The sequence below is a fragment of the Meleagris gallopavo genome, chromosome 1 (genome assembly GCF_905368555.1).
Source record: "Meleagris gallopavo chromosome 1, MGAL_WU_HG_1.1, whole genome shotgun sequence".
Classification (NCBI taxonomy): Eukaryota; Metazoa; Chordata; class Aves; order Galliformes; family Phasianidae; genus Meleagris; species Meleagris gallopavo.
Genome location: NC_139404.1, coordinates 6600880 through 6626124, shown reverse-complemented (window position 1 = coordinate 6626124; position 25245 = coordinate 6600880). Strand labels below are relative to the sequence as shown.

At 40.9% G+C, this 25245-nt stretch overlaps 1 protein-coding gene across 1 annotated transcript in view; it reads right to left on the bottom strand.

Moving 5' to 3' along the window:
* Nucleotides 1–25245, bottom strand: part of CAMK1D (calcium/calmodulin dependent protein kinase ID) — a 218254-nt gene that overhangs the window by 123620 nt on the left and 69389 nt on the right. The window contains exon 2 of the mRNA XM_085215915.1: nt 1832–1963. Coding sequence (XP_085072041.1) covers nt 1832–1963 — 132 coding nt within the window. The remainder of the gene's footprint in view (nt 1–1831; nt 1964–25245) is intronic.

The following is a 25245-nucleotide window of genomic DNA, read 5'->3' as shown; positions in this document are numbered from 1 at the left end:
ATGCTATGCTTTGTCTTTAGGAGAAAAACAACTTTGATAACAGACCGATCCTTTAGTTGTTGCTGAGCTGCATTGCACAGAGCCAAGAGCATCTCAGAAGCTGAAAGGGGACAGGACCAGGACAGCTGATCTGAACTGGCCATAGGGATATTCCATACCATATGACATCACTCAAAAAAACCCACTGAAAAGCAGTGCAATTGGCTGGCAGAGCAGCTCCTGCTTGGAGACTGGCTTAGCACCGCTTGGTGGGTGGTGAGCAATTGCGTGTGTGTCACTTGTTTTATATATATATATATATATATATATACATATATATATACATATATACACACATTATTATCATTACTTTTTTCTCTCTTCCTTTTCTGTCTTAGTAAATAGTTTTCATCTCAGCCCACAAGTTCTATTTTGTTGGTTTTTTTTTAATTATTCTCTCCCCAGTCCCATTGGGAGCAAACGACTCTGTGGTGCTGAGCTCCCTGCCAGGTTAAACCACTACACCCACTCCATCCCCTGCCACTGCAGTGAGAATAGTCCAGCCCAGGTGCTGTGTTCTCTGCTCTTATACCAACGTATGAGTATCAGGGGAAAGACCCATATGCACAGTGAATGTTTCAAGCTGCCCAGCATCCATTACTACCTGATCATGAAGATGGCAGAGATTTGGGCTTAATGACAGGTTCATAGTACCTCCACATAGCAAGCCAGCACACTGCATTTAACACCGAGTGTAAACTGCATTGACCTGATATGGATCTGGCCATGGGAAAGCAACAGCAACAAGTGCTTGTGCCTGTTTGGAGCCTCACTTCCTTACGTCTGCTTAATAGAATCCCTTCTGACTACTGACATGGCCAAGTTTGCCCTTGAATTTGCTGTCTTAGGCAAATCTTAGGCAATCTTAGGCTGTCTGAGCATTTAGTGCATAAATATCCAGACAGTTTTAAAGATTCGGGATCAGTTTTGTTCAGACAAATCACTGTGCTCAAACAGTGAGCTATCAGCTTCTACAAGACAAAAGCTGGGAAGAAGCCCCACTGGGAACAGCAGTGCAGCAGGCATCAGTTTGCTCCAGTCCAGTGTAGACTTCTATATAGTTGTAGTACTTTGATTTCAATGAGAAAAAAAGTTGCTTTTAGAAGAATAGAACAGATTATATGGACCAATCCTAAAGTCACTAATCGTTTGCCATTAAATAGAAAGAAATTCAAAGGTGACACGTTCAAATCAGGTGAGATGAATGCAACCTTTAGAGCCTCTAATGACTGCAATGAGTTCATAGCAGTCATGAGCTGCTTATTTATGCTTTAGTTGTGTCTTACACTCACGGACAGGAAAGAATTGCACATCATGGACAATTCTGATAGAACAGAAGTTGCCCTGGGATGTTCCTTCCAGATATACCTCTCCATGGTATGGGAGACTACCACCATCACCTACAGCCATCTGCAGCACGCTCTAAGTTTGACAGCAAACAGTGTATAATCTGCACTGAGCACTTGGAAAGAACAACCCTGCTCTTACTCTGCTCAAAGCAGGTGACCCAACTGCTGACATTATTAGCGGGAAAGGGCTTTGCAGACCATCATAGGTTTTAACTCCAGCCTAACTCCTCTTCAACGTCACTTTGCAGTCATCTGGACTGGCTTAATATGAGAGAAAACCAGCATCTCTCAAAACATTTTCAGCCTCGTTTAATTGCGGGCGTTCTTGTCTGCCTGTGACAGGCTGAACAACCTCCAGTCACACTTGTCAATCACTGTTCCTGTTCCTTCAGTGCAGGAGCATAAGGGAAACAAAGAAGCAGAAATGAAGGTCTGGTACTTACTTCCTCAGGACTGCAATTTCATTCTCTATGCTGCTTTCCTTCCCCTTCAGTGCCTTCTTGGGAATGCACTTGACTGCAAACAGTTTCCCACTAGCTCTTTCTTCAGCCAAAACAACTTCAGAGAATGCACCCCTGAAGGAAGAAAAGACAAGAAAAGCTCAGGTTTTAAGCACTGTCATTTCTTTGGAAGCAGTTAATTGAAATTAGGCAATCGAATCTCGTTCTGGTGGGTTTTGATAGCTGCAATTGTTAATCACAGCAATACCATTACGGAAACACAGTGAAAGATGCTGTAGCATACACAGACATTTACGCTCACACAAAATATGAAAGACCCAACAATATTAATAAAGAACTATAATCCAGCAGAGGTTTGAGCAAAGGCTAAAAATCTGAAAGCACCATTTCCACACGCAGGGGACATCTGATCAATGATGCATTTTTCCTCTTTCTGAGGTTTTTGGAGGTTGAATTTGCAAAGTCCCTGAGAGTACAGGGACCTCACTGACCACCAGAGGTCAGGGCCTCTGCTGTGCTCCTCCCTGGCAGCTCCGAGCATCTCCTTACCCCTCCTCACTCCTGACTCAGACAGGGAGGTAGAATTCTTCTCTGCACACAGAGTTATTCCACAAAACAAACGGCTGTGTAATCGCTAAAGCCAAACAATCGGATTAAATCACAGGTCCAAATGGCCGCCTGAACAGCGGCCTCCCTGCAGTTGCCCCAGAGAGGATTACACAAATAAAGGATAGAGAAACACCATCACACAGCAGCCAGTCACTGCTAAGAGTGGGCAGTGCTTTACTTTCGTTAGGTTATTCTGTAACAGCATCATTGACTGCACTCTTCCTCCTGGCAGCTAAGAGGCCAGGAATACATTACAGGCCTATGTGCTTTTACTGTTCCCAAACGGCTTTTGTAGTCTTTGAGCATCATTGGGACACAGAGCAGGATTAGCTCATCACTGTTTTAGCACTGAGGTACTGGACAAGGCAGTGCATTGGCCTGCTAAGGACCATCAAATCCCCTTCACTGAAGCACTTGACTTGCTGAAGAACCACTAGAGAACCACACACTTGTCTAACCAGATCCTAAACTAATTCTACCAGCAGAGAATTGTAGAATGGCTGGGGCTGGAGGAACATCAAAACCCACCTGGCTCCAACCCCCGCCATGGGCTGGTGGCCCCCCACCAGCTCAGGCTGCCCACGGCCTGGCCTTGAGCACCTGCAGGGATGGGGCATCCACAGCTTCTCTGGGCAGCCTATGCTGGTGCCTCACCATCAGCAGAAGGATCATATTTTATATATAAAACACAGAAGAGGCAAGACAATAGGTTACTCTTTTCTACATAACTCTCTGAGAAAACAGCTAAGGAGCAGGCTAAGCAAATCCACCCCCGATCCAGCCTGCCCCTAGAATGATAATATTTGACCACATTTTGCTACCACACTTTCCCTACCTTTCATTGTGATCCGGTTTTTTGGTGGTCCTGTATGGAGCCTGAAGGTGGACTCAATCCTTGTGAGTCCCTTCCTGCTTGGGATATTCTATGATTCATTTCCCATGATCATTGCTTATCTAGATGTTTACAGATCAACAGAAGTGTTTCCTGGCCAGGCACTTCGATGACACAGTCAAGCACCCATGACCTCATCACCACTTCCCGAATTGCAAAAGAGCGGAATGAATTGAGCCAATGGATAATTGAAGCAGGCAGAAAGAAGAGGATGCTGCTCTGGAAAGAGATGCCTCTTTACACAGAAATACTTCAGCCATTAACAATAACATGGAAGAGAGACAGGAAGCTTAGGAATTGATTAAAGACGACTCCTGCAAACTGTCAGTTTGCCTCCATGTGGCAATGAATGCTTTGCCTCATTTTTTCGTAAAAAGGACAAAAAAAGGACCAGACTCATTCATGCTACTCTGCAGGAATGACTTTGTTTTCTACTTTGTGTGTTATCTGCCATGGAATGTCATAGCATCATGGACTCCAGTTGTTGGTGTAGCAAAAATGAAAATTAAGCCACCCAATGTATTTTTGAAGACTATTCTTTGCTTTCCTGTCATCAATGGTTCTAATTATTTTGTTCATTAAATAGTGCTTTTCTCCTGACCCTCCTGCTTGGGACAGTCAACACTGGAATTGCAGTAAAATCCTTTTTTCTGAGAAGTCTTAAGTCTCTTCAGTGCTAACTGGCTTTGGCTTCAGAAACTCACAGGGTAGCTCCCAGCTGTGTTTCATGAACTCCATAAGTCCTATCTGCTCAGGCTTTCACCAGCTGTATCTTGAACAATCTTTTTGCCTGTAGTTAAGTGCTGTGTAAAGCAGCAGCATATCCATACTGGTCATTTACTGCTCACATAGCCCTCTGAATGTTTACGGTACTAGAAAACAGAGAACTTCCATTCTAATCTGGATTTCATTGCTGTTCTAAGACAACAAAATAAATGAGATCCCTTTATATCCCTCTATGCAATATACCCAGATTTGGGAAATGTCTATGTTTCAGCTGGGTTCATCATTTTGCTGCATTTCTTTTGCCACATACCAGGCCAGCCATGGGGTTGAAAGAAGACACTGTGAATTTAAATGCAATTTTTTGGGAACTCTGAGATACACTCATGAAAAACAATCCCATATCTCCTTAACAGCCTTTCTCATTAAAGCATGAAATGAGCTGAACCTCATCTAAAGCGTTCACACACATGCCAGCCCTTGGCACTGATGGTCCACAGCTCCTGTGATCACAGAGCAAGGGGGGGAAATGAACTGAAGCAATGGGAGGAAAGAGAAGGGAGGGAAAAGATGCAGAGAGAGATCAGAAAGTTAAAGAGATAGGAAAGAGAGGTATAGGATAAGAAGAAAGAAATGGCAGAAGAAAGCATCAGCAAGCAAAAGGCAGCAAAGACACTACTGCTGGAGTCAAGGGAGAGTCAGAAATAACAGCATATGGATGGACAAGTGATTAGCTTAATTTCAAACACATTGTTGAATACACCATGCTTAATAGTTCAGTTCAGCTCCCCACTGAATCCCTCTTATCTAATGCATGAATAGATAAACATTAAAGTCAGCAGGACAAGGCTGATCATTTTCTTTCTAGCAGTAATATATCCTACAGAAATTCTCTACCTTCTCAGAAGACATTCCCAGAACTACCAACCTGGCAGGCTTGCTAAAGAAGACATTCCCCCAGAAGAATTAATGTGCCCTTTAAAATCAAAATGTTAATGAAGGCAGCAATTCATCTGTGAGAATTCATTACATTATTTTATTGAGGGTTAAAATGATTTGCGTTCAAAGTTCTGCCAAAATGTCTGGGGTTAGAAAATGGGGGATTTTTATTCTCCTTCCCCAATAAAATGTGGGGCAATATTTATTTTTACACTGTGACACAGATCTTTTTTTTAAGGCCAGAGAGAAGAGGTTAATTAATTTAAAGTTATGATTTCAAAAGGTATGTGCAGTGGTTGGGATGATCCATGCCCAGCAGCTGGGAAATGTCTAATGGCTACCTTTCCAACAGACCTCGGGACTCAGCCTTTGTCCTCTGAACTGGGGCCTTCAAACCCCTCTTAAGTAAACTAAGAAAATATCAGTTTTGAGGAAGAGGGACAGTAGTGCAAATGGGTACGCAAGAAACTTCTGCAAAAATTAAACCACCTTGTTAGGTGCCAAAATAGAAGTGCAGCAATTGAACCCGTTTCTGAAAGTTATGACCATGTTATCATTTACCCTACGGGACCAGCTCTTTTTGAGTTTCTAATTAAGGCACTGGATAATTTTATGATCTAGATCCTTTTTGTATGAATTAGGAACAGTGTAAAAGGAAAAAAAGATGGCTTGACTTGTGACTTTGAGATAATGGCGAATTCTGGAAGGTGGCTGAGACCATCTGACTTCTCATCTCATACTTATGGACCAAGCAACATCCTCTGCAATGACAGTATTTATGGTTCTAATTTTCTTAAACTGTTTATTTTATTTAATCTAGGTATACAGATTAGGATTTTGAGATTATCACTGGAATATGAATGGTGTTCATAACCAAACAGATTGGATTTTTAGCAGCATGGTTTTATGGGTGTGGTGGTGATAGGTTGACAGTTGGACTGGATGATCTTTGTCTTGTTCAGCTTTAATGATTCCATGATTCTCTGTTAGAAAGCAGAGGCTGCAAGATGAGGTTATCCTGAAGATCAAAGCAAAATAAAGGCCAAATAACTTTTCTTCATCTGTGGGAATAATAACTTAGTACAGTTAATTTCAAAAATTCAATGAACAACAAATACAGTGACAGCAAATCTGTTGACATTCAGCAAAAAAAAAAAAAAAATACTGCTGTCACAGAAACACTGACAAATGAAGACAAAGTTGATGGAGAGATAAAACTTAATTTTTCCATTTGCAGAGACCTCCATGTTGAACAGTTTTCCACTGCATTAGCAGGTGCTCTATCACACTAAATCAACAGACATAGTCAGGAAACAGATTTCACATCTTCGGTCTGTGTATAGCTAATGTTCTTAATTATAGTACAGTTTGCCTTCTGTGTGTACTTTGCCCCATGGAAAAAATTAGTGAACATTCATGTTTTGAAAAATATACCACATTCATCGGGAAGATCACTTCGAGATGGGAGACCAACAAATGAGTGAAACCAATCAAACCAAAAAAGCCATTTCCATAGCATGGCTTTGGGAACCACAGATCAATTCTGCTCCTCAGCACCCCAGAAAAAAGCAGCATTGAACTAACTGCCCTGGACAGGGACAGGTATTTAAGGAAAAAATCTTTTCTGGCACTTGTACAGCTTTTCCCATTGCCCTCAAGGAGTAACTGAGGGATAAGCTCAGGTTATATGTATAATCAGCATGTAAGAGGAGTTTCTGGTCCTGCAGAATATTTTCCTATTAAACCATTTTTCTGCAAAAATAATCTTTTTTTTTTTCCATTAAATTTTCTGCTCAGTCATTTCTGTACAAATATCCTCACTCTCTCAAATTCCAGACTCTTCCCAACAAAAACCAGAATTAAGACTGGAAATAAAGGGTTTTTGCTCCAAAGTCATGTCTGTGAATGTTCTAAGGTATGTGTGAAAATGAATTTACAGTGAAATTTTCAACAGTTCAGGGTTACCTGAATACAAAGGTAACAAAATCAAAGTGTGGAGGGTGTTTTCACCCGCCAAGAACAGAGGAGACTCTTGGGCTTGTTGCATGTGGTACAGAAGTCACCAAAAGTGCTTGGATTTAACTTCTACTTTCTTGGTAACTGTTATCTACAATTACAACAACAGCTTAATGTTTTGACTATTTTTGTCACCAGTCAGCTGCAAGAATATAATGGTAGTTTGAGGCTTATCATTTTTTTTGGTTTTACTCCTCAATACTTAAAACTCTCCGAGAAAAAAAACAAAAAACAAAAACAACTAGAATTAAGATTGAAAATCCATCAGCTACTTAGAGAAGAGAAACTTCTGTGAAACCATTAAACACCAGTTTAAAGTTGCACATGATAAAGCATGAAATTATGACAATATAGATAGTTAAGATAGTTTCCTTCATATCTTTGTCTCTTCCCCTGGATCACCTACACCAGAACACAACCACCTCCTTAATGGTCAGCAATTGTCAGCCACGGAAAAACTGCAGGAAACCATTTAAACTATTTTGACAGAGTTGGGACAGCTTCCAGCCATGCAGATGAGAAATTCAGTGGTGCTTGGGGCACTCCTACAACAGCGGAATGAAGGCACCAAAGCATATGGCCATGGAGCAAGAAAAGCTGGTATGCACAGAGCAGGACAAGGATTTGGTGCCATAAAACTTAGGCTCGAAAGTGAGTAACTCACATAAAACTCATAAACTAAGCTAAAAAGTTTCTGTAGAAACTCTTCCCTTTACTGAGATGAACTAATTTGTTTTGGCTGCCTGGTGTATGCTAATTCAATAGGAAGTTATGCAGTCTGTTCTAAGACAGAGATGCATGGATGCTAAAAAGGGAAACTGGCCCAGCACAGATTCCCAATCATGTTTGTTATAACAGTCCTCTTCTTTCCTGAACTATTTGCTCCTTTCTGGTTAATTCTGACCCCTATTAGAAAAGGAAGTGCTGTCTTTAAAGGCCGATATACTTATTTTTCAGCTTCTGTGGCAGTCACAGTAAAGCTATCCAGAATCAAAAGCAAAACACATACTTTCTGTAATGATCTCTTCCTTCTAATATACATTTCACAATTGCGCTGTTAAGCACTTTATTTTCCCCATTGATTATCACTTTTTTCCAAACATTTAAGCACTTTTTTTTTTCCCTTTCATCTTACAAGACAAAAGGAGCTCTTTGTCTCCCTGGCAGCATTCTCACAGGGAATTAACCTTTGTTTTTTCTAATAATGACCTCAAACAGTTATTGAGGTGTAAGTGATCTCCATAATGCATTCTCGTCTTCTGACACTGATATTTGCAGGGTCGATTACAATGCATCTGATTTCTGGAGATCTTATCTGGCCATATAAACTAGATTACACCAATCTGGAAAAGCATGTTTCTTCCTCTTCCTCCACATGGAAACATAAGAAATGATCTGGCACACCATGGCACTCCTCAAAGAGGCTGGATAAATTTAGGAGCAGATGGATGACACTGCAACTTTCATAGCAAAGCAGAGCATAAGTAAGATTAAACTAGCAACTGTGTAAAGAGGAAGTAACTTAACAGCTGGGTCTAAACCACATGAAACTCCAGTTTATCCAGGAGTTTTATCTAAAGGTGTCTGGACCTTCACAAATCCATGTTCCAAAAGCATGCACAGCACCTCTTGTTTTCACACGCTATCTCTTTATAATGCAGAGCCTAAGTATCAGTTCTGGTGATCTTCCTCAGTAATTAAAAGCGAACAATCACATTAATTGTAGTTCCCAAATGCTGACCCTGTTTTTCAGGAACTGTATGATCCATTCTACAAACGAGGGAGCTGAGGAACAGAAACCACATGGGCTGATTCTTCTTAAGTAACTACTCATTTAAAACCCAAGAACTTTACATAATCTGAAAGTACACCCTTTACAATCCCTTTTGCACTCAACAGAGGACAATCTGATAATTACATTCCATTCTAAAATATATTGAGGGAAGCATGCTTTGATCATGCTTAAGTCCTTTCCACTGACAATCCTGTTCTCCACTTGGCTCTGGATAAACATCATCTGAGATGCCCTCAGACTGGTGCCACGATGCCCACTAAGGAGCTGCAATGTCAGCCATGGGATATATAGTCTTACTTCAAGGGAAAGTTGAGCTTGACCACCAGAATTAAACTTCTCTGGCCTCATTTACATGGATATTGATGACATCTGAGCTATTTCCCCATGGCTCATATGACAGACAAGAGATGGCCAATACAGCAGTGCTGTCAGCTGGTTTTGGGGTAACTAACAGCAGTCAGATGAAACACATCCTAAATACATCACTCAGCTTCACTGAAAGCAATGGGAACCCTGGGGAGAGCTCTTAACTGAGACGTCTTAACTGTCCTTCTAATGTACAGGACCTGAGTATGCAGAATAATCATATATTCAAATCAAAGTTAGGATTAGGGCTTGTAAGACTTCTATACCCATGAGCACAGCACACTTCCTGCCTATTTCAAGGACAAATTTAGATTAGTTAATCAGATCATGCAACCAAGGCACATCTCCTAGGATCTGCCTCCTCCAGACTAATCATGTGAACCCAACCTACAGCCCCCAACCAGAACACTCCCCACAAGCACAATGAGCTGCCACTGAAAGAAGAGACCACAAAGTTCAGAGCTGTCGCATGCACAGCTGAACAGTTCTCATTGTGTATGAGCCCTTCTGTGCCTCTATGAAACTTTAATTGGCTTGTTCTCATCCTGTTCTTAACCATCCAGCCGGTCTTGCGTATGTAACTGTTTTAAATATTTGGACTAAAAATGATGTGTATTTTGTATCCTTGCCCACTCCAAATGGTAGCTTAGAGTTTAAAAATAAAGAATTAGAGAGAGATGGGGAGTGAGAGACAACTCTATACAATGGAATACAAATTGTTTTGTAGGAACAATAGATAGGAAAAACCACTGCAAGATAAAAAGAACTCCATCTGAAACCTTACTTTCAATAGCCACCTCTTAAAATTCCACGAGGGTTTGCTTGCCTTCTCCCCAGCCTCTTGACATGTGGTCTCATGTCTGAGCTGAAGAATGTTAAGAAATCTTAGCAAACTAGTTTGCCTAGTAACCAGCAAGCTTGAAAACAAACATTTTGGCAAAGATTATTTCAGCATAATTGTATGCAGAAGTTACCAGGCACTTCGGAAACTCACAGATACTTCTGCTAGAAGAATTGCCACACACTTTCCACACGTGCAAGCCTCAGTCCTGTTTATTAAAATCTCAGTTCAAAAATAGATTTTTCCCTTCAGATTTGGTTCACAAGGAATTTCTCCATAGTTTAAGATGTTGTGTAGAGACTACTGACAAAACAGGTGCAGCATCAGCAAGTCTTTCTTCCCCTAAACCTATTATCATGTGTCTCTGCTCTGATCTGAAGGAGCATTTTCATGTCACAGAGTTACAATGGGACTGGCAAAAAGGCAATTGCCCAAGTGATCTAAGCAATCAGAAGCTTGCACCAAAAGACAGTGTGAGGAGGGAAGACCCTCCAGCATGGCAGACCTGCACCAAAGCATCTGAGCCCATTTGAGAATCACAGCAAAAAAGACAGATCTCCCCACTCAGGGAGGCGAGTCTGTTCCATGGAAGCCATCAGTTACTGAGATCTCTTTCACATAATCCATAAAAGACGTAGATTCCTACTAGTAAGGGGATGAAGACTGCAGACCACTGTGTCTGCCTATGCAAGCTGTGGCTACTGATTGTCACTTGACTCATCAAAGCTGTGATAAACTGCCCATGGCTTCAGCTCACAGCACTAACACTTGCCCATTCAGGGTTACACATGCCTCTGTTTTCATCTCTTCTTCTCCTGTATGCAACAGCGCAAAAGAAACCATCTCAGTGCTCCAACCAGTTCACAAACACCAACAAGAGTACACTGTTGCATATGGGTGGCCTTCTGTGTTGGAAAACTTTGGCAGAAACAACCCGACAGCAACTCTGATTTCCTTTATCTGAAGTGTAATCACAGCACATCGTAGCCCCATAACACAAAGAGGGGTTTCCTAGGAGATGGCTGCCACGCTCCCTACCTATTTCTAAAAATGAATTTTCTAAGAACTCATTTCCATTGCAGGCTGACATGTTACACACAGACCATGCTCCTCAGTCATTGCGTGGGGCCAGGCATCCCAGATCAGACCACAGACCAGGTCCCAGCAACACCAAACCTACCCAGTGAGATGGATGAGGGTGGGGAAAGAGGAACATAGCTCTGCAAACCTGACACAAATAAATTCAGTGCTTCTTTGGAAGCTGTTTTGTAATTATAAAGATGAATCAAGAGGAAGAGGTACGTTACCCTCCCAGGGGACATGCTCACCATTGGGTGAAAGTCCTCCTGAGGGATCACACAAGAGCACTGCAGAGTGGCGAGAAACAGTGGGATAAAAAGAATCTCTCTCCCATTGCAGTGTAAAGATTATCTGGGAACCAATTCCCCAGGTTAAAAGATTTAAAAATAAAAATAAAAATCCAGAAATATGGTCTTCAGGGACAATTCTGGTTACCATCCTTGCAAGGGCTTTGCAGGGAAGGGAAGGCTGAACACCTGATCCTGCCAGTACATGCACAAATTGTTCCTTGGGGTCATTTTAGGAACAGATCAAAATGAGACAGTGCCTGTCCCCAGTATGGTCAGATGGGAGATGAACTATAAGTAAATAAGCTTTGAGCCCTTGAAAACATGACTGGTTGAGAGGATATATGTGAAACTGTCAAAGTAGCAGGAAAAGCATGATACTTCCTTGGGGAAAACAGTTTTGCTTTCTGCTATCACTAAGAATCTAATTTGATTCTAAATTTTTTTTTACCTTTTTGAAACAGAGCCCTTTCCCCATCAAAATATTTCTATTTCCAAGCAAACAAGAAATCATTCCAAGCAAATGGAGACTTGAGGATCTAAATTGTGAAGTCACTTATTTGTTCATGAAAAATCTTTTTTCATAGAACCAACGAACCATAGAATGGCTTAGGTTGAAAAGGACCTTAAAGATCATTAAACTCAAACCCCTGCTATGGCTGGTTGCCCCCACCAGCTCAGGCTGCCCAGGGCCACATCCAGCCTGGCCTTGAGCACTTTCAGGATGGGGCATCCACAGCTTCTCTGGGCAAACCTTTACCTGGTTAAAGGAAGACATGATAAACTCTCAACAGGGTCTGACCAGTCCAAGCCCTTTTTTTTTTTTTCCTTTTCTTTTTTTTCCCAGTAATAGCCATTAGCAGATACAGTGTAAGAAATGGAGCTCATGTAGCAGAAAAGCCCTCCTCCAGTATATCTCCCAAACTTCCAGCTGTCAGCAATTCAAAAAAGGAATCTCTTTTCAAGTGACAGTTGCACTGACCCATAACATATTAGCTACCTAAACTCTACTGCTCTGTACAATTCACTTTATTGAGCCTTCATCTACACCTTGAATTTCACAGCCTCCTGTAGATTGAGCTTTGCTGTTTGGGCACAGATTATAGGAGAAAACAGTTCTTCTCATTTGTTCATTTTATATTTGCTGCCAAATACTTTCCCTAACTCCCTATTAAAGCACATTTTAAAGATGTTAAGCAGCAAACTGCTCTCCTATGTCATGTAGTGGGTGTTTTATCACAAAAATACGGAACATTTTTAAAACCAAGGCTAGAGATCTGTGCTAAAAACGATCAACAAAGAAAAGGGTTTGCAGAACTGGATTCCCCTTTGCTTTTCAAGGCAAGAAACTTGACATACTGTCGGGCATACATGAAATAAAACCCAAGCTCTTCAGAAAGAAGTGCTATATCTCTGTGCTAAATCTTCAGTGCAGTGTTTTATTTGGAAAGGAGAACTATAAAAATGAGGAAACTTGTTAGCAAGAAGGAAGAAGCTCTTAGGAGGCAGAGACAGGGAGTTAACACTTGCAGGAGGCATAAGGGCTATTTCAAAACATCAACACTCGAAGTTCAGGACAAATCTACACTGTATAAAAAAAAAATAAAAACACAACTTGAGAAACAGAGAAAACTGATAGACAAAGCATCTGAGCAAGAGGAACTATGAGAAGACAGCATCCTCAAAATCAGAAACTGTGCCCAAATGAGCAGATAGAACAGATTCTAAGTTCTAGTGGGTATAGTCTAAAAACATCAAAAGGCAGAAAAAAGCATTTGAACAGTAAGTTGCGAGAGGCAGAAAATTCAGTAAAGACTTTCTTGGACAAATCAGAAGGCAGAACTGTACCAAATGTTGTACTGAGGGACATGGTTTAGTGGGGAAATACTAATGGTAGGTTGCTGGTTGGACTGGATGATCTTGGAGGTCTTTCCAACCTGGGTGATTCTGTGATTCTGTCACTGGTGGATGAAGATGCAATCAAATATAAGAAGCATGAAATAACCCACACAACAATGGCAAAACAAATTACTTTTGGGCTTAATCTGTGCACACTGCAGAGAGATTTGAGGAGGTTCTTATGCTGGAGACTTTCTTAACAATGTTGGTAGAAGGGTTATAGTCTGGTCTGACCCAACCATTCCAGTGAGACTTACAGGTAACAGTATTGCAATTCTAACCACAGGAATAAATTTCTTGATTAAAGCATTAGGGGTACTCAAAAATAAATAATAGCTTATGTGATACAACTTTCAAAAGGCGGTTCAAAGCAACAATTCAGGGAACTCCAGATTAGTAAATTTGATGTCAGCAGGTAAGCAAAAGCTATAATGAACATCCCTCTAGAAAAGGACAGAACTACTGAACACCTGGAACAACATGACATAATGAGGAAAAGGACCTTTGAAAAAGCAATGCAGTGAAGCACTCTGGAGGAGTCAACATATATGCAGATGAGATCATGTTGATGTATTGCTTGTATTTGAAGGAGTGCACCAACACAAGCTCACTGAGCAACGTAGCTGTTATTGCACAGGAGAAGCTTGTTGCATGGATCAGGAACAGGTGAAAAGACAGAAAAGAGCAATGAACAAACAGCAAATCCATTAAATATTCAGTGTTAAGGATGGCTAAGAAAGCAGTTCACCATCCCAAAAGCTGAGTGTTTTTGTGAGACGTGGCAGAATCAGGGCAGGAGACAGCACTGACTGCAGGCATGAAACAGCTCTGTTACAAGAGATTAGTGACGGAATTGGAACTCTTCAGCTTCTTCAGGAAGGGACAACTCACTGAATGCTAAAGGCATACACACAGCATTATAACAATCACATTATTGTTAAATGCTGACCTAGACTTTTCACCCCACGCATCTGGCACTGGCTGCAGGTATGGGACACCAGAAGAGCTGCATTTTTGCCCTGACCCTGTACAGCTGCTCCTGTAGTCTATTACTGTGGTAGAGTCAGCAGCAGCTGACAGCAGCTCACGTAACAAATGGGCATGTAGAATACTGGGGAGTCAAGTCCAGCACTGACACCAATATAAGAACGTCTTTAGGGTTAACTGATGGCAAAAGCAAGGAGAAGTGCATGTTCAATTCCAATGAGATCACTTCCACATAAGAAGCCTAGTCTGGATGTCTAGTAATAAATACCACCTCTGACTTCAGGGGAATTAACACAGCAGAAAATTACCACGAGATATCCAGAGAGAACATGGCTTTGCAAGCTTATCACATACCTGGGGAGGAAAGGGCCTTTGTGATCTTATTAGACTTATCTCTCTGGAATAAATATAACCTCTGTCTTTCTCTAATCTGTCTTTAAATGAATCACATGTTGCATCTTTTACTGCCAGTGCAGATAACAGTGGTCTCTTTGCAGGATTAAAGGAGAGATGACACTAATTAAAATAAAGGTCACATCCCAAGACTTCATTGCAATATCCTAAATGACATGCAACAATTCTCCTTTGTGTTCCTTCAGTTAGAATAGCCCAAAACTTCAATATTTCTCATGTATGAATCCTTGCAACATCCCTACAGGATTAGGCAGCTCTGTCACTGGCACAAAATGCATGAGAAGTTGGGCAGAGAGGGAGTAAAGCAGACAAACCCCAGATTCTCTCATTACAACACCCACTACTTAACTGGAAGAGCACCTTACATGCTACCAGATGGCAGCAGACCTGTTTTCACCATACGCCACTTAACTTAACTTTCCCTCCTGTATTACAGGCTGCTGTCCCCAAATCACACCATTCAAAGTATGGGCAAAAGCACAGTTCTTCCCTCGAAGAGCAATCCAATAAAAATCTTGCTGCCTCTACCATCTTGACATGAAAACTTAAAATTTCAGAAGTGTTTCTTGCTTTCTACATCACACATTACTACATCTGTAGTAAACTAGACACACTGTCAACTCACTACGTTGGACAGTTAAATAAACTTGCTTATTGGGTCCCATGCCTGAGAGAGAAAACAGTTTCCTAACTTTAGCAGTGTAAATACACAACGGGTGAGCTGCCATCAGAGGCTTTATAAGGAAGCAAATCTTTTCACTTTGTTGACAAAAACTTCAGAGTAGCTTTTATTACACTCAAACATTAGCAGGTGTTCATATTTAACTTATTTTTGCAGGATTTTTTAAGCCTGAGATGCATATAGTGATTGAGAATTACTGTTTATTCATTTTTGTTTAATAGGAGAAGCAGCATTTCATCTTTTTTCATCCATATTTAATAGCTCCAGGCACAACAACCACAAAGGTCTACTTTTCTCCCACTAGGGAAAACATTATTATTACTAGTACTAGTACCATGACTACATCTGTATTCTGAAATTATTCATCCCCAGCTTTCTATATCGTTTCTATGTTATCTGTGAGCCAGATCCTTTCCCAGTGCTTATCCATGTTACCATGCTGATGCAGCTATACCAATCTGTGGTATGTTGAGTCACACTGGCTAAAGACAGAGCCAGTTGAAATCTCCTCAGCAATGTAAGTCAGATGATTAAATTTTTCCGCCCGCAGGATGGGCAGGGGCCCTTGGAAAGGCCTTGGGGGTGTTCAAGAAAAGGGTAGATGTGGCACTGAAGGACATGGTTTAGTGGGCATGCTGGGGATGGTTTGATGGTTGGACTAGATGACCATAGAGATCTTTTCCAATCTAAATGATTCACTGCTCCTGCTGTTATGAGGAAGGTGGCATAGAAAGGTATCTGATGCCCACTCCTTTCCACAGGATGAGCTCAATCATGTGCCTTTTCACACTTCCTATTCTTGATACACATAAAGTAAGTGGTGGGATCAGAAACAGACCTGATCCATATTTCACCCATGCCTAGAGCAGACCCTTGCTAACATCATTTAGCCCAACCAACCATTGACCCGGTCCCCACCAGTGAGGCACACTAACCATGTCCCTCAGTGCCACATCCACCCTTTCCTTGAATACCTCCAGGGACAGTGACCCCACCATCTTCCTGGGCAGCCTGTGCCAATGCCTTCCCTCAGAAAGATCAGAACCTATGATGCACTTTTTTCCAGCATCTACAATGCCATTCCCATCCCAGCTGCCTCCCAGGTGACTCCGTACAATTACATTTCTAATTGTACCACAATGGTGCTCTCTCTGGGATGGCACGCTGCTGTTTAATTTATAAACGTCAATTTGGAAACATAATGCAGTGAAAAATTACCCACATCAGACAAAGAGCAGTTCTCAGTTATGAATAGCTAAGAAGGTAACAAAAATAATTAAATACAAAACAAAGAGAGAGAATGAAGGAATGCAGGCAACCCTTTAATGCATCCTTTCCAAATGTTACACACAATTGATTTTCATCCATTTAAATGGAAGGGAATGGGTAGCTGAGTGGCAGGTGTAATATCAGATAGGACATCACAGAGACTCTTCCTGTCTGGAAACTTATTTAATATTTCAGTCTCAATTAACAAATAGAATTAAGTTGACATTTAAAAATCTAAACAAAACACTTCAAGTGAAGCTCTTTAAAAAGCTTCTCTAAAAGCTGTTTTTTACTCTATGAACTTGTTCATTTTTTGCATTCGTAATAACACTTCCAAGCAAAAAAAAACATACAAGAAAATTGGGACTTGTTGATTTTTACCCCAGAGCACCAGCTGGGGATATGGGGAAGAGGAAGCTACAGGGTGCATCCTTGGTTCTGGCAGTAGAGCCCCATGAGCTATCATCGCTTGTCAGCTATGGAAATCCCAGATTGCATTTCTAATAATTTCACTGCACAAATACCATCAAGAACAACAACAAAATAGTCATCAGATTTCAAGCTTTGTTTTGTCCAGTGTCTCTCTACACACAATGAGTAATCCCACTAGGCGCTCACCCATAGACTGTAAAGCACGAACGGAAACCACCCCAGTGTGCATTTGCCCTGCAAAAAAATAAAACAACAAAATGTGGTGCTGCTCGCACATACTCAGTCAAATAGTTAAATTGAGCAGAGCAAGAGAAACAAGGCAGGTGGGAGCATCTTCTTTCCACGCCCTTCTACCATGGAAAATATTCAGTGCTGCCTATGGGTGAGAAGAAGAGCCACTACTCTGGGCCAAATCAAAGGGCGGTCCAGAAAATATCACCTAGCTCTTCACAAGCATTAGCATTAAAGAAAAAAAATAATAATAAAAAGAAAGAAAATACGTAAAGACCCTTCACCTGATTCACTCTCCTGGTTTCCCACAGTCAGCCAAGCAATCTGCTATGTCTCTGCAGAGATAAGCAGTGCAAGAGAGTAGGCCTCTTCTCCCAGGTAACTAGTGATAGAACAAGAGGTAACGGCGTCAAGTTGTACTAGGGGAGGTTCAGGAAGGATATTAGGAAACATTTCTTCTCATAAAGAGCATTGGAAAGCATTGGCTCAGGCTGCCCAGGGAAGTGGTGGAGTCACCATCGCTAGAGGTGTTCAAGGAAAGGGCAGATGTAGCACTGAGAAACATGGTTAGTGGGCATGGTGGGGATGGATCAATGGTTGGACTAGGTGAACCAGAGGAGTGGTCTTTGCCAACCTTAATGATTCTAAGAGCAGGCTTCAGCTGGTGTCATCTGCAGCCTGTTGACATTATGGGTTTGTTCTATTTTCTATCTGTTTTCTATCCCCCTCTGCTCTCTCACAAGTTTTCTGATCCCCAATATATAAGATATCCATTGAGAAGTGAGTTTAGTTCAGCTAGGGCTGTGCCATACTATATCACTGGCTTGTGTCTACATCAGAGGAATTGTAAGACCATCACCGCAGGGCTATGACAGAGAACGTCAGACATGGGAAAGCTTCTTCCTGGTGTGTTACATTGATACTGGCTTGTTCCTTCAAGATGGACCATTCTATTCTTTGAAAACCTTTGGGTTGATCTAATCCCAACTAACATACTGCTTTACTTTGTGTCAGGGTACACAGTGTAGAACATGCTTGCATCACAAATGATTGACTTGGCTGACTCTATTGCTTCAAGTTCTTCCAGGTTTTCATAGAATCATAAAATGGCTTAGGTCAGAAGGGACCTTAAAGATCATTGAGCTACAACATACTGCCATGGGCAGGGCTGCCAACTACTAGATCATTTTTGTCTGTGTGCACGCAATGCCAGTGTGCGTGCTGGAGAGCTTGTTCTCCATTTGTTGCCAGACCAAAACAGTCTTCTCATTGATGTCACCTTATGATCAGTGAACCCAACTTCAGGCCCAAGCTCTGGATTCCAACATCAGCAGGAGGCACATTAATTATCTAGCATGGGAAGCTCCAGCATGAATTCAAAGTGCTTCCATGGAAGCAGGATTGAGGGAACAACCAACATCTTAACCTCCCCCTAAAACTGCCCAAGGGTGGGACACAAAAGCACACCAAAGATGGAAGGCGCCTCTGACCACAGAAGGGGGTTAAAATCAGATGATCTTAGAACCCTTCCAACCCAAACCATTATGTGGTTCTATGATTTTCCCTGCATCAAAGGCTCAGGGCAAAGTTCCTAATTTCATCTGCTTCTGGGGAGCCAAGTTCAAGTTCCCACACTGATTCTTGCTGTGAAGAGAAGATATTTCTTATTTTTTTCATCCCCTTTCTGTGTGTGATTAGAGATGGGCCCAGGAGACCAGGGTCTGCTGGTGAGAATTTCCCCTTTGATCAACTGAGAGAAATGTGAGAGTTTGTGCTTAAAGCCCTGCAGTCCAGCACATCCTCATTAGAGATAATCCTAAAATCCATGGTTTGAATGAAAATGTGAGCTTTTCAAGTGCTTGGAAGGAGAACAGGGGAGTTTCTTGTTTTAGTAACACTGTTTAACCTGTCATATCTCATACCAACAACTGAGGTCAGGTTCCGCTTTTTTTCTCCTTATTTACAGATGAAGAAAGTAGAAAGAGTAGTTTTGAAAAAGAGACAAAACCTCCAGTAGAACATAGGTCAAATTCAGTTTGTTGCCTATGTTTCCCATGGGAAAATTTGCCAAAGAAAATTTAAAGTAAATCCAAGAGGCAAATAAAATGATCTCACATGATTCATTTTTTTCTGGCTATTTACAAGACATAATTTCCTCATACAGAAGGAGAAAGAGAGATCATATATCTTTGTGTTCCATGGATCCATAGTAAGGAATGTTTCACCAACTTTATTCATTTTCAGGCTCCCTTCCCTGATCTTTCTCCCTTTTTATTGTATGGTTAGACTGCAGTGCCTCTCAATGCAGAGCTGCAGAGTTGACTCACTACAGCTCCTTTTTCTGCTCCCCAGTCTCAATGAATTATTTAAAAGGGCACTGCTAAGTTGGAGGGAAGATATCTTCAAAAATAAAATACTTTTTCTTTTCTAAGTTCCAAATGGCACCTTAAACTATATATTTGAGAGAGGGGAATGATAGAATTTGTAAGGGACTCATTTTCTTATCGTTAATAATGTCCTTGGTTTTCTTTCAGGCATATTTCAGGCCAGACAACCTGAATTCATCATCAGCTTCTAGACAACTTCACTCTCTGCTTTTCATGCACTTGCAGTAATGACATAGCTAAGTCTCGTATGTTTATCCTCACAATATCTTTGGGTATTTGTAGGCTTTTTTGTTTGTTTGTTTGTTTGTTTTGCAAAATCCAAGCTTGTAAAGACGTGAGTAATGCTGTGGCTCAGTTTTCATTTTTATTTTGTTTTCTTTTGGTATCTGCTAGCCTTCGTAGTTACAGGGAACTGTTCGACCACATGGCTCAAATAAATCCTAAAGGCTCAAAACAAAGAATGCTATTGTATTTTTTTTTACATAATCTTGTTATTTTTATGAAGATTGTTGGACAATAGACTCAAACTTGACTTGTCTAGAGGGTCAGCGTTAGCATCCAATTTTCTTCCATGATGCAGCTCCTTACAGTCAAAATATAAGTGCAAAATGTCCACAGCTTATGATCTGTCTCCTTTTCCTTTCCTTTTCACCCTGGACTTCAGGAGATACCATCTGTCAAAGCAGCACAAGCAACAATGGTAAGATCTTTCCCAACTGATTACAGCCTTAAGCCATGTGTGTCTATTATCAGAGCATCTAGATGATACCAGATAAGAAAAAATACATGAAATCTAACACAGTGTGTACAACAGTAAGTTCTCAGCAATTCTGTGCTATAAAATGAGCAAAACCACAGTACTGATATTCAATTCATTATCAATATTTGAAGAGCTCATTGAAATTCAAAGCCTTGGAAAAAGGTGGGGGTTCTGCCACCATCGCTAATTCATTGATGGTAAGAAAGATGCTTGATAAGCATTTCGGCACTGTGCACTTTCTAAAAGCTAACATGGATTGGTCAGTATATCTATGTAAAACTCTTGTAAGAATGTGTGTGGTTAAAAGTACCTGACTTGAATTGAAACAAAAAAGAAAGATAGAAAGACAGAAAGACGGACAAATGGAAGGAAGGAAGGAAGGAAGGAAGGAAGAAGAGGAAGGAAGGAAGGAAGGAAGGAAGGAAGGAAGGAAGGAAGGAAGGAAACCAACTTCAGAACACACTGTTAGAATTTCTGTTGAAATCTTGTTATAGAATCCAGCAGTGCATCACCTCTCCAACAGAGCAATTCTCACAAGACGTGGGGGTTTAAAAAAAAGAAAAAAAAAGAACACTGTTCTATCAACCTACCTCTAGGGCATCTTTACACAAAGGTTTTTATTCACCTTTCAGCTTGAAATATTGTTTTCAATACCTTACTGAAAGGTAAGGATATTAAATATACATTGTAGTGCAGTTAATTCCAAAATTGCTCCACAGTGCATGCTGGCCAATACCCAGAAAGACATCCAAGTACTGCTTGTGCCAGACTTGACCCTGGCTGTGTAAGCAGGGCTAAAACATCAACCACACAGGGCAGAAATTATTTTCTTCATTTCTACTGCAAAATTGATGCAGTAGAGAACAATCAACAAACACACACAAAAAAATCTTCATCCAGGTTCTGTCTGCACCAACTTGAGAAAGTTTAAGCAATAATGTGGGCTCTAGGGGTGAGAATAGGAAGAGGGGAGGAGAGAAGCTGTGTATTTTAAAAAGCTTTTTTCTTGGAAATATGAATTTCAAATTTAGTTGATAAGCAAACAGAAAACTCACTGAAATCATTCGTGGAAACCTGATGCCAGTGCTACCCAAATGCCCCTGCTGGAAGAAATCACAGATCGACTGAGGTTCTCTCACAAAGCTTTGTGAGACAACATACCTCCTATGAGGACTAATCAAATGGTGCTCAACCAAAATGAGGGCTCTAACAGAACCAGCACTCAAGCATTTCAGACCTCAGAATAATGCTCTGCCCCTCTGTGAGATGTTTCAGTATCAACAATATGGCAGAAAGGCTGAAGATACGCAGTGAGGTTATTTCTTCCAAGATGTGGTTCACAGAGCAAACTGCAGATTTTTCTCAGTTAAGGCAATTAGTCCCTGGAATTAATGTGAACCTACCACTGGGCTTTGGGGATGCTTGCCTCTCTAATGGGAGGTAGCAGCCTTCAGAAACAGACCTCGGATTGCAAAATGGTTGAAGTTGGGAAGGATTTCTTATGATCATCTAGTCCAACAACCATAATATAGCAACCTGCTAGGACATTTTGTCCAAAATCATGTCCAGCTGGATTTCGAACATCTTCATGGATGGAGACTTTCTAAGACCCTCTGGGCAACCTGTACCAATGTTTGACTACCCTCACGATACAAAGTGTTTTCTCACCTTCAGACTGACAAAACATTGTTTTTTCCATGGAATTTACATCAGTCCTCCCTGTCACATGGACTAGACCAGCATAGACAAAATGATCTTTGCCGTAAAACTGGAAGAGTAAATAAAGTCTGCACTGAAGTCAGGGTCAAAATACTTACTGACTTTGAAAGACCAAGATTTTCACCCAGTTCATATACCTTTAATTAATGCACAGAAATATGCAGTTGGTCCATTTGTTCACATCATTGGTCACAATTCATAGAATCATAGAATGGCTTGGGTTGGAATGGACCTCGAGCATCATCAGGTTCCAACCCCTCAGCCACAGGCAGGTTTGCCAACTGCTAGATCAAGTACTAGATCAGATTGCCCAGGGCTCCACATCCAACCTGGTCTTAAATACCTCCAGGGACAGGGCATCCCAAACCTCTTTGGGCTCTTAATTAGGATTTTAAGAGAACCATAGAATGACTTAGGTTGGAAGGGTCTATAAATATCATCTCACTCCAACTCCCTTACTGTGGGTGGTTGCCACCCTCCAATCAGGCTGTTCAGGGCCTCATCCAACAACTCCAGGGACAGGGTATCCACAGCTTCTCTGGGCAGTTAGTAATTTGGCATAACACAAGATGCATAGTTTGTTAAAACAAAACAAAACAAAAAACAAAACAAAACAAAAACAAAACAAAAACAAAAACAAACCACCAACCAATCAACCAAGCAAACAAACAAACCCATCTTCTCTAGAATGAGTATCTGTCTTTTCTTGTCCTGTCTTTCTACATATCCCTCTACCGTCTGTTGCCTGGTCTTATTATACCTGGTCGTTTTTAATTGCAAGATCTGTACAATAGAAGGATCTTCAATTTTATTTTTCTGCATAATAGAATGTGAACTAAAGTTATTCACAAATTACAGAGGAAAACATACGAACATTAAGCACTTGAAAAATGGGTAGGCATACAAAATAAAATGATTCTTTAGAGAATGATTGGCTACTGACTGGATAAATCCTGTCATTGTTCAAGTTAATAAAACAAATCTCTTGACAGGTGTTAAGATAATTTTTAGCAACATTACAAAGACATCACCAAAGCTAGTGTTATTAAAAGCTTGATTAGCTATGAGAACAGGCTTATAGGTCTAAATCAAAGCTGCTAACTGAAGCTGGGGGGATAATTGATGTTAGTAACTAGAATAAAAAACCCTTTAATTCCAAAGAAAACTGGAAAAGGAGGAGGGCACAAAGGCTGGAAGCTGAGATAATAAAAGTGACTCTCGTGTGCTTTCTGGCCTAACTGAAATGGTGACCCTTTCTATGCAAAGAGGATCCCTTGGCATATGCTCCAGTTGCAGAGAGGTGGGACTGGTGCTGCTGTCCCCCGTCAGCCAGGTGACAACAGCTGTCTGTGAACCTGCTCCTACCTTGTTGCACTTGTGGAGTAAATCACAGATGTTTTAATGCATTTATTCTGCAACCTCTGGGTACAGCACTTTTGTATTCTGGGGGAGTAAGAGCTACATTTTCTAGGTGCTATGGCAGCAGAAATAAAATAGCACATAATAAAACAGGCAACAACAAGGAGAAGGAAATAAATAAGAAACAAGCATTGCCTACACTGTAGGCAGTACAGAAGAGTTCTGTGCATTATTTAGAAGCTGATTCTCTTTGCTTTATTTATGAGTGAACTTTATTTCCTTCTTTTCAGACATTTAGATTTCTCCCCTTTGAGAATCCACTCTTGAAATGAAGTTTCACTTCCCATGGTTCTTAGGAACAGCCACAGATGTGAACATACAGCAGAAGTGTGTTCACAGATGTGAACACCAAGCAGAAGCCAGGTCCTGGGCATGCCCATGGCTGGAGCTAAAGGGGCTGTGTCCAGGTTTGTGTATTGGTTTATATTTGCCCTACTCTGAATAGATGAGCTGTGGTGGTTGTTTTGGAAAAATCGTGAACGAATGAGACATTTCAGAAATCTTTTTTTACAAGGCAGGACTCCATCTGAAGCTTATTGGACAGTATAGACCTACATGCTAGCAGCTAAGCACAAAAGTTTAACCTGTTGGACCATCTAGCCATTCATGTGGCTGACAGCATAAGTTGGCCTCAGTTAATTTTAGAAGCCATGACACCTACTTTATTCCCTCCTTTCTGTGAAGATGCATTACTCTAAAACACAAATGGAAAAACACGCTGATGTAACTTGAATTTGTACTGAGTGATATAATTAGTTACTTCTCAGTAAATGTTAAAAGATTTGGAGAATCACAAGTTCGTTCAGTTGTCAAAGGGAAACCACTGCTTCCTGTTACATCTCCAAAAATTACAGCAGCTAGCATTACTTCCTAAACCCATTTGCTATGATTTAAATAGACAGATTAAATAATTAAGCAGAATCAGTAATAACATTAAATCTGAGCAGAATAAGGAACTACACGTGCTCTTCGCAGGTCATGTCTGCCCTGAACTCAGGATACCCACAACATCCAAAATCCATATGTAAGAGCACGTGCAATGTACCTTGAGATATATTTCTCATATATTTTCATATATGGGAAAAAAAAATAATGAAAAAAAGGATGAGAGAGCCTATAAATAACAGGCTAAAGAAGAGGCACAGGCAAACAGCTTATATTTGTGATGCATCATATGGTGATGCGCACAGGAATGGGATTTTGGAAATGGAATTGCCATATCCTCAGGCAAACTGTAGAAAGCAACCACTAAATAAAAAAAAAGCAATTTGTATGCAAAGCCCCAAACTAGCAGATAAGGAACTGAAATGATCAATCCTGCTGGTTTGTGTACATCCCATTTCATAAACAGCTGTTTAAGGAAGAGATAGCTTTACTTAGGTTTCACCAAACCACTGAAGTATCATACGTATGATTCCTCCAGAATAATGAAAGTTCATTCTCCTTACAAAATATACCATATGTTTCAGAATTCACTTATAATGAGATAACTAGGAAGGAAGAAATGCAAGCATGAGTGCAACTACAAGGGATAGAATGAAGGAAAAGAAAGAAACTACAAATGATGAACCTTAAACAAGGCAAAGAGACTCAGGAAGTGGGGCTCATTCTGGGGAACACCATCTAGGTAAATGAGCAGACTGAAAAAT